The sequence below is a fragment of the Lipotes vexillifer genome, unplaced genomic scaffold (assembly GCF_000442215.2).
Source record: "Lipotes vexillifer unplaced genomic scaffold, Lipotes_vexillifer_v1.1 scaffold217, whole genome shotgun sequence".
Lineage (NCBI taxonomy): Eukaryota > Metazoa > Chordata > Mammalia > Artiodactyla > Lipotidae > Lipotes > Lipotes vexillifer.
Window position 1 is genome coordinate 494,911 of NW_006788200.1, and position 10,397 is coordinate 505,307.

The 10,397-nt window shown below is 48.9% G+C and overlaps 1 protein-coding gene across 1 annotated transcript in view; it reads left to right on the forward strand.

Annotated features, from left to right (window-relative positions):
• The first annotated feature begins 3,219 nt into the window (after positions 1 to 3,219).
• SLC22A5 (solute carrier family 22 member 5) overlaps positions 3,220 to 10,397 on the forward strand; it is a 23,510-nt gene continuing 16,332 nt past the window's right edge. The window contains exons 1-2 of the mRNA XM_007461331.1: positions 3,220 to 3,773; positions 8,612 to 8,715. Of these exons, the coding sequence (XP_007461393.1) occupies positions 3,381 to 3,773; positions 8,612 to 8,715 (497 nt within the window). The 5' untranslated portion in view covers positions 3,220 to 3,380. The remainder of the gene's footprint in view (positions 3,774 to 8,611; positions 8,716 to 10,397) is intronic.

Sequence of the window (10,397 nt, forward strand, 5' to 3'; positions counted from 1 at the left end):
GTAAGGGTCCCAGTAATTAGCTTGAGTTTCTAGTAGGTGTTCTGGATGACTGCATCAGGTCAAAACGTCAGATTCCATCCAGACAGAGATGTCCATAAATCACACTTCTTTAATGGCCTCTGCCTCCATTTTATAAAGCTCTCTTAGCAATACTGACTCCATTTTGATTTTTGTTACATAATACCAGGACTCAAGGATCACAGGGTGCTAGCTTGGAGATCAACTACCACATCTGCTAACATTTTAATTCCTTTAATCTAGGGTTCTAACCCTGAATCTGCTATCTACCATATAAATCAGTTTTATTTTCTCTTATTTATAAAATAGGAACATCCCAATTCAGAATTTTGAGGGTTAAAGGGCCTCAGGTAACTGATTCTCTCAGATTCTGAGTTCAATCTCTCTTTTAAAAGATGCAATTCAGGGCTTTCCTGGTGGCGCAGTGGTTAAGAATCCACCTGCCAATGCACGGAACACAGGTTCGATCCCTGGTCCAGGAAGATCCCACATGCCACGGAGCAACTAAGCCCGTGTGCCACAACTACTGAGCCTGCGCTCTAGAGCCCGCGAGCCACAACTACTGAGCCCAAGTGCTGCAACTACTGAAGCCTGCATGCCTAGAGCCCATGCTCCACAACAAGAGAAGCCACCTCAATGAGAAGCCCACGCACCGCAAGAAAGACTAGGCCCCACTCACCACAACTAGAGAAGGTCCACAGGCAGCAACGAAGACCCAACACAGCCATAAATAAATAAATTAATTAATTAATTAAAGAATAATAATAATAAATAAATAAATAAAAGATGCAGTTCAAATAATAATAACATTCAAAGAGTAATCCCTGCCCCACCAAGAATTGGAAGGCCCTGAGTTGCTCCTGGCTTTGTGCATGTGGACAAGCCATTTATGAGAAGTGGTTTGTTTTCTTTTCAGGATCTGCAGCTTCTTTGGTAGCCTGGTGAATTTGTTTCCAAACCTTTCAGGACTGTTTTCTGATGCCCAACTGATATTTCTTAAAATAAGACTTTTTCACCTTGTTTGGTCTGGACACAGGTCAGCATTTTTCTCATAGAAGCTTTCGTTTACTTTGAAATATTAAAACAATTTTGAGAGTTGATACGAGAAAAAAAGTTTATGTTCAAGAAGCTCGGTTTTCCTTTTCTGTTAGCTCCAGTAAAGGACTGTTACTGTTACTTGAGATAAGATGTTAGAAAGGATTAAGTACATTTAATCCTAGCCGGGCGTCTTTAGGAGGCAGGAATATTGGATAGTAAGTATAAAGGAAATGACTAAGACCTGTGTTAAGAATTTTAGCCTAATTTTTAAAAAACATCTACTGTGGGACTTCCCAGGTGGCACAATGGTTAAGAATCTGCCTGCCAATGCAGGGGACACGGGTTTGAGCCCTGGTCCAGGAAGATCCCACATGCCGTAGAGCAACTAAATCTGTGTGCCACAACTACTGAGCCTGTACTCTAGAGCCCAGGCTCCACAACAAGAGAAGCCAGCGCACCGCAACAAAGAGTAGCCCCCGCTCACCGCAACTAGAGAAAGCCCACGGGCAACAATGAAGACCCAACACAGCCAAAAATAAAAATAAAATAAATTTATAAAAAAAGAAATCTACTGTGCTTTATGGAAATGTTTATTTCTTTGTGTAAAACATGCTGGCAAGGTTAGCTTCCCCCTCTCTTTTTATTTTCAGTGTAGAATACAATCACTATTAAATAGTTTATCCAACAGATTACATTTAAAAGTGTGCACTTAGTTCTCTTTCGATCACTCAGCCACTATTATTATAAAAAGGAAAATGCTCCAATGTTAAATTTAGCAACCCTAGTTTTTAAAGGCCTTAGAACAGTGTTGTGCAATAAGATAGCCCACAAGCTACATGTGGCTACTGAGCTCTTAAAGTGTGGCTAACACAAAGAGAAAGGTGTTATAAAATGCACACTGGATTCTTAAGATTTAGTATGAATATTTTAAAAATATAAGATCTTATTTATGTAAGAATGTAAAATATTTCAATAAATTCTATATTGATTACATTATGAAATAATAATGTTATGGATATATTGGATTAAATATATTATTAAAATTAATTTCACCCATTTCTTTTGACTTTATTATGTAAGGTTGCCCTACACAGTACATCTGAATTTCATATGTCCCTGCGCATATTTTATTAGTATAAAATTATTTGTTGTTTGGGAGTTCTGGGTGGCCTGATGGTTAGGATTCCCGGCTTTCACTGGCGTGGGCGGGATTCAATCCCTGGTGGGAGAACTGAGATCCCGAAAGCCACATGGCGAGGCCAAAAAAAAAAAAAAAGTTGTTTATCAGAAATTCAAATTTTAAATGAGTGTCCTATACTTTTATCTGCTAAATCTGGTAACTTTATTAATATGACTACTAGAAAATTTTAAATTACAAATGTAGCTATTTATTCTATTGGACAGTGAAGCTTTAGAATCACCTAGTTGCTTTTTTGAATTACCCTTCAACTCTTAACTCTGTGCAGAAATAACTAACCTGAGGGGAACATTTAATCCTAGGCTGGGATCGTCAATAATCTCGAAGTTAAAATTTTACATTTGTTTGAAGTTAAAGGACAACAAAAGGGCTTGTTACAGACCAAAATATGAAAAGGGCATTTGGATTAGAATTAAGTCCTTGCTCCCAGGCTCTCCATTGGGGTAGTTAACGGTTCCAGTTTCAAGATAATCCTGGTCACTCTTACAAAAATGGGCGGTGTCAAGGGCAGTAAACTAGCAACGAGACCTTGGGCCAGTCACAATGCCCCTTTTGGTTTCGGTAAGGGGGCGGGGGGCGATGCAGTAGTTTTAATACCTGAGCCTAGTTTCCTGCTCGCCTGGGCTCCGCGCTGGGCCAGCGAGCTCGTCCTCAAATGCCGCCGAGGTCACGAGTCTCGCGGCCTTCCTCAGCCCAGCCAGGGCTCCTTCGGATGTAAACTCAAGGGTGGGCCCACCGATGCCCGCCGAGGCCGACTCCACGCGGGAGCAGAGACCGGGTCCGAGCCCCAGGTGCCCGCGGCGGCCCAGGCCCGCCCACCCCCGTCACGCGCGGCCCAGCTCCGCCCCCGTCCGCGCCGCACCACCAGCGGCCTGGGCGGGCTTGGAGCTCAGGTCCGGAGCCCGCCCTGGCCTTGCGCACTTTGTAAGGCCGGTCGCTTCGGCGGGGCTGCAGCGGCAGCGGCAGGAGCTTGCGATCCCGTTCAATCGGCGGGCTGTTCCCTGGTCCGACTCAAACTCGGTCGCGCAGCGGGGGCCCACTGCGCACGCCGCGCGCCGCCCCGCCCCCGCGCGCCGCCGCGTTCTCCGACCCCCGGCCGCGCGCCGCGCGGGCAACTGAGGGCGGCATGCGGGACTACGACGAGGTGACCGCCTTCCTGGGCGAGTGGGGCCCTTTCCAGCGCCTCATCTTCTTCCTGCTCAGCGCCAGCATCATCCCCAACGGCTTCAACGGCCTGTCGTCCGTGTTCCTGACGGCGACCCCGGAGCACCACTGTCGGGTGCCGGACACAGAGAACCTGAGCAGCGTGTGGCGCAACCACAGCCTCCCGCTGCAGCTGCAGGACGGCCGCGAGGTGCCTCACAGCTGCCGGCGCTACCGGCTCACGACGATCGTCAACTTCTCGGCGCTCGGGCTGGAGCCGGGGCGCGACGTGGACCTGGAGCAGCTGGAGCAAGAGGGCTGCCTGGATGGCTGGGAGTTCAACCAGGACATTTATCTGTCCACCATCGTGACCGAGGTGGGTACGAGTTCCGCGTCCGGGGCCTGGGACCGGGGAGTAGGCAGGACCTTAACAGTCTTAAAGGTCGTGCACTCCACCCGCCAAGGTGAGCGCTGAATGCTGTCACTCCCTCTCCGCGACTCACTACACACTGGCGATGGTCATCGTCCAGCCAGGCTGCTCCGGAGAACTTTTCGTGGTGACTTCCAGAGAGATCATGGACATCGCAGCACGGGTGTCAGGCTGGCCGCCCATCCTGTTAGCTATCTTAGAGAGGAAGCCAAGAAGGCCCTGGCGACTCCTTGTAGATACTCTAAGATTCTGAGTAGTCAGAGACTTTAGATGGGGGTGGGAGTGCTGGGGACTAGAGCTAGAGCTTGGGCCAAGGAGCTGTCACCATTTTTCCTCCAGCCTTTTGGCATCTATTCAGAGAGAGGGGAAATGCCCCTCTACTTTCTCAAACTTTTTAAGTTAAAGGAAGCATGGCTATAAAACTGTCTCTTGCTCCTTTTCCCAGTTACTCCTTCCCCACCCACCTTCACCCCCAAATGACTGTCTGGTCATTCCCCATAAAGAATTGCTTACCTTTTGCTCAGGGTTAGTTACTAGCCTTTAAGGATTCATGCATCTGAAGATCCATTCAGGGTGACTTGTTGACCTGGAATGTTTTAGGGTATTCTAAGGAAATGTCATTAGCCAGATTTAGTTAAAGCATACAACCTTAGTTCATAGGAAGCAGGGGGAAAACCTTTCTCATGCCCCAGCCCCTTGGATTTTCCTTTTGGGTGGCCTTGTCTGTCCCCTGGTGACCTTGCAGTCATTAAAGCTGGATGTATGATGTGATGTTTATTGATGCATGTGGATGTGCTTTGCATCATACTCTGACACTGGCACTCTAACTCCCTGTAGTCTCAGCAGAACTGAGCAAGCAGGACATTGAAAAGAGCACTCCTTGATAGGCTCCAGGGTGCCCGGGTTCACTGAGTGTCAGGATCAGGGGTTCAAGGATTAGGGAAGGCTTCTTGGAGGAGGAGGCTTCTCAGTGATTTTGGGGTATAGAGCTCAGCAGATGCAAAGTCTGGAACAGCAAGAAACAACCTTGCAGGAGGGCAGAGTTCACAGAGAAGAGGCTGAAGGGCAGGGTGCACAGGTCCTGGTATGGCAGCAAACCCCTCTTGAGCCTCAAAGGGGTTTACAAGGGTTCTGGAGACCCTGTGTGTGTTGCTTCTGGGGGTTGTCACCCTTCAAGGGAGTCTTGAGTGCTGCCCTAACAGACGTGTGTGTGTGTGTGTTGTTTTTTGTATGTTTGGACATTTGATGTCCCCAGCATCTGTGCCTCCTTACTCCACATGTATGTTGTAGGAGTAAGAGAAGAGCCCCACTGGGATCTCTGAGCAAGTGACATCATTCCAATGTCCTCAGGCATTGTTACTTGAGAAAAGAGGTACTGATTGGAGGTAGCTGACTGTGACTTGTGGCTGACAAGTGCATGGAGTATGAAAACTTCCAGTCATCACAAATCCTTGGTCCTAGCCTCGCAAGTGAGTCTGTCACCCTCCTGGAAGCCAGTGAGCATTGTGAAAGTAGAGGCTGTTCCTCAGATTGCAGGCAGAGAACACGGAGGGGAAGCCACAGTCCATGACTCAAAGTCCCTGCAAATTCTGCTTCTGGCTGCCTGTGGAAGAAAAGGCAGTGAAGTCAGAAGTAGCTCATGGCATTTCTTAGGATTTTTCCCTAACCCCTGTGGTCCCCAACTTACTCTAGTCATTTGCTCTTTCTTTGCTGCCCCCATCATGCCTTCAGCTGAGAGTGGTGATGGCACTGATGAGCTCCCAAAGGCCGACTGTTCCAGAACGGTCCTTGAGCTATGTTGCTGCCAATGTCAGCCTTTCCTCTTATATATTTAGCCTATTTCTTTAGCTGTCTTAACAGTTTTGTAAGAGCTGTGTGCCCTTTCACCTATTTTCAGGTTGTCAGTCTTTGCAGGGAGGTAAGATTAATATATTACTCAGCCCTTTGTTAGAGGATGCTGGAATGCCAGACTTTAAGTTCAAGGCCACTTGTTCTCTTCTGGTGAACAGTCACTGTTGGAAGCTGTTGCATTAACATTCTGAGAGCTCCATTTTTCGAAGGCCCATTTTCTTTCAACCTGGACCTGGCCTGCTGACAGTTGCAGCTAGTCCTGTGCCTGCTAAATGTCTCCAAGACTGCTCTTTGCCCCAAATCATAGAGGTGTTTGTAAGTACACTGGTATTGAATTCCTATTCATGTTTTTTTTGTTTGTTTTTTTTTTTTTGCTGTACGCGGGCCTCCCACCGCTGCGGCCTCTCCCGCTGCAGAGCACAGGCTCCGAATGCGCAGGCCCAGCGGCCATGGCTCACTGGCTCAGCCGCTCCGCGGCACACGGGATCCTCCCGGACCGGCACACGGGATCCTCCCGGACCGGGACACGAACCCGCGTGCCCTGCATCGGCAGGCGGACTCTCAACCACTGCGCCACCAGGGAAGCCCCCATTCATGTTTTTCAGCAGAAAATGAAAACCTTAGGTCTCCTGTTTGTTTTTTTTTCTTTGTTGGGGTTAATGTGTGCACATATAGTACTAAACTTTGTGGTAGACTTAACATCTCTGTATCTCCTGCAAGTCCTAACACTGATGCTGGATACAGATTGGGTACTCAGGAAAATTTTTATTGAATGGATTAATGAATAATTTTGAAATCTTCTCTAAAGTGTGAGAACTGAAGAAGAAAAGGACAAATTTAACTTATAGAAGGGAAACTTAGGGGTGGTTGAAAGGCACTGACTGGAATATTTTAAAGTAAATGTAATCCCCCACTCCACAAACTGGGGCTGGCCCTTGCGTGGATCTGCAACAAGGCATTGGGACTGGCAGAAAGAAGGGGACACTATTTATGAGGTGAGAAAGGTGGTTCTCCCATGTTTCAGGAATAGTTTGGTGGTCCATGTGCTTCTAGGCTAGCCCCTTCTCTAGCCCTTCAGTCACCCCTGGAGTGCTGGGGAATCAGCCACCCCACTGTGCAGTGCTGCTCCAATACCTGAGTGTTTCTTGGCCCAGGACTGCCTCCTTCTCGGGGAACCTGGGTGATTTCTCAGGCTACCTGGGTCTGAGACACCTGCTTTTTTCCTCCTGGCCACAAAGGGCCTGTGAGTAGGGTCAGGAAAGGTAACAGGTCTCAAAAAATGAACAGAAGGGCAGGCACGGGCTAGGTCCCACCCAGCCAACCCCTGGGGGTGCCTAACACCCCCAGAGGCTAGCACCCCATCACCAAGTCCCTCAGCTCTGACTCCCCTGCTACTCCCATCCGGACTTCAGCAGCCCTGTCTGGATGGGGGCTGCCCTAGGAGCACTCACCCTCCTAGAAGGGAGATGGTATCTGGGTGCTGGCACGGCTGAGGCTGCAGAGGTGGGAAGGCTGCCATAGCCTGAGTGATTGGGCCTTGGTGCTCCTTGCTTGTCTTCTGCTAGTCTGGGCTTCTTCTAGATTAAGGAGTTGGTAACCCCCAACTCTTCCTGGAGTGGGGATCACCACCCCATTCTCAGTCTATCCAACGTGCGTGCTTGTTCCAGAGTGGAGAGCCAGGTATGTGGCTCTTATCATCAGCTGCAGGGGTTCTTTGTGTCCACCCTAAGGGCTGCCCTCTGACCCCCTCTGAGGTGCCTGGAGGCACTGTGCACACACTGCCCAGCAGGGCCGAAAAGCAGACTTGCTTTTCCCTCTGACCCTGGCCTGGAAGAGATGCTTTATTCTTGGAAGCCGCACACTTCCTGGGAGCCAGCAGGCTCCATGGAGGGCAGGCATGCAGCCTGGTGCCAGGCAAGCAAGGGTCTAAATTCCCTGGAAGGCGGCCTTCTTGGTTACTACTGAGCACCATCTCTCTGTTCTGGGAAACATTTTTCTGGGAACCACCAACCTTCCTGTTTTGGTTTTTCTTCCTTCTTTTGGCCCTTGTTAGGCTGGAGCAACCTAATGTCTGAGTGTTCAGGTGCTTCCCCATGCCCATAGACCTCTTTCCGTGCTAACTAGAGATGGAACTCTACACTGGGTACTGGGAACCTCAAGCACTGCAGCCTGTCCCCCCCCACCATCACTGTTTCACAAATGGGGAAATTGAGGCACAATGAGGGGAAAAATCTTGTCTGAGGTTGGGTAACTAGTTAACAGTAGAGTAGAAGCTAAAACCCAGCTTCTTGACTGCCAGCTCAGAGCTCTTGGCTGTAATTGGGCCTAGTGTTGGCACAGCATCAGGGATCCCAGCTCTAAATGTCAACAGAAGGACCCAGGGGTCACTGGCCCAGAGTTGGGGCCTGAGCAGAGCTGAAGGAACAGATCCAGATGGTGCATACCAGGCCCTCTGGCCTCAGTCCCTCACTGGAAGCCTTGACCCTTAGAGCTGCAGAGCCCTGCTCCAGAACCACTCCTATGCCACCCCTGCCAATGGCCTGAACTCCACTGAAAGGGTGCCCTGCCCCACCCACAGCCCCAGCCTCAGCCCACGTCCTTAGAAGCGACCGTGAAAGGCCTCGCCTCCTCCTGGGTTGGCACATGGGCAGAGTACTTGCTCCCAGCCTGTCTCCCCTTCTCAAATTGGTAGCAAAACATGAGGCTAAGAGCTGTGAAAAACAGGATGGTCAGTCTCCCTGTGAGGGGAAACCTGCTCTTTGCCTTGCTGCCCGATGAGCCACCGCCTGCCTCAGTGAGCTCACACACCCTTGCAGTAATGGAAACAGAGCATGCAGGGATGCAGGATGTTCTGATTTCATTTTCCAAGAAGCCTTACATTTAAAACATTTTTAAAAAGAAGTGAGTGATACATCCCTTTGCTCCTCTTTCAGTGGAACCTGGTGTGTGAGGACGACTGGAAGGCCCCGCTCACGGTCTCCTTGTTTTTCGGGGGTGTGCTGGTGGGCTCCTTCATTTCGGGGCAGCTCTCAGACAGGTAAGGTGGGTGTCTACTCCTGCAGCTGCAGGGCACCTCAGCACAGAGCAAGGTAGTGTTCTCTCAGCCCAGGGCTGTGTGTTTTAAAAAGGCGAAGGCACATCTATAGTATAGACTCCAGACCAAGTAAAGAGAGCCAGCAACCTCCTCTCACTAATGCCTGCTGAGCGAAACAACCTCAGCCGAGTGTATACATGATCCAGTTGACCAGGAAATATGCCATAACTTACTTCTGCCTGCTGGCTTTCCCTAGGTGAGCGTAACTCTTTGGCGTCTTCAGGCTTAGGAGAGGGAGACACCACACACACGCATGTCAGCTGTGTTGTAGATCTTACGGCGTTCCATAGATGGCTGCCTCTGTGTTCCCAAAACCATTGCTCTTTCCTCAAGGTGAGAGGTCTCACTAGCCAATGGCAGTGTGATGGGCAGAACTCTTATGTCCACAGGGCTGATTCCCTTTATCTAACAGGCTTGTGGTTATGGCATTTCTCAGCAATCAGGAAGTGTGCTGTTTTGACCCATAAGCAGGTTATTTGTGTAATTCCAAGGCTCTTAACTCAAATTCCATGGCTTAGGGAGCTCATCTCCTCTGGAAATCCCAAACAAAATTTTAGAGATTGTATGTGAGCATTTTTCTGGGGAAAACAGTTCCATAGTTTCCATGGTGTTCTCAGAGGGGTTTATTATATTGTGTCTTGTTACCCTAGAGCTTCAGGGTCTGTGAGCGAAGCCCATGGCAAGAAGAACAGCCTTCAGCAAGGCCCTTGGCCACACTGGGTCACCCAGTGGAGAGGAGTCCCAGCGTCGTCCCAGCAGGGGGAGTCTCTAATAGAGAAGTTCAGGGTGAGAATGTCATCCTGCCTTAAGACTACAGCCATTTTATCCTGCGGCAGACATGCAGAGTGATGTTTTGGCATGTTTGCAAATATGGATTAATGTCGTTACCTGAGAAGTCTTTCCTCATAAGAAATATGTGCATTTCTCACTAGATTTGTCTTTTCCAGAGTGTCATCTAGGGATTTTTAAAAGGGACAAATTCCTACAGTCACCAATGAGCATTAAAGAGTTAAGTAGGCTGTGACCACTGACTGATGATTCTAGATGGGCCTGAGACACTTACCCCTTTAGGGGAAAGGCCTTTGCTTCCCCAGACCCTTAACTTAGCAGCAAGCATCAGCTGATTACTTATATTTATTTAATAAACACAGAGCATCTAATATGTGCCATTCACTTATGAGCACTGTATACCAAGTGAAGAAAAACAACAACAAATAATTTAATCTTCATAACCCTATGATGTGGGAAGCAGCATTATTCTCAGTTTATAGATGGGAAAAATGAAGCCCAGAGGAATTAAATGACTTGCCCAGAGTCACACAGCTGGCAAGTGGCAGAGCTAGGATTCGGGCCCAGGGTCCTGATCCTCTGTTTTGTGTGGACTACTGTTCCAGGTGCCTGCTCTTCTGGAACTTGCCTTCTAGCAAGGCAGAATGTATTAAACAAAGAATTGAGGGAAGTACTTGTTATCCTTTGTGGTGGTAAGTGATACAGGGGAGGAGTATAGGGTGCTCAGAGAGGGTCTGACAGAGGAGACCTGAGATGGTGAAGCATCGAAGCACGTGCTGGGGGTTGAAACATGAGTAGAAATTAGCTAGCTAAAGGGGTGAAGAGAGGAAAGAGGG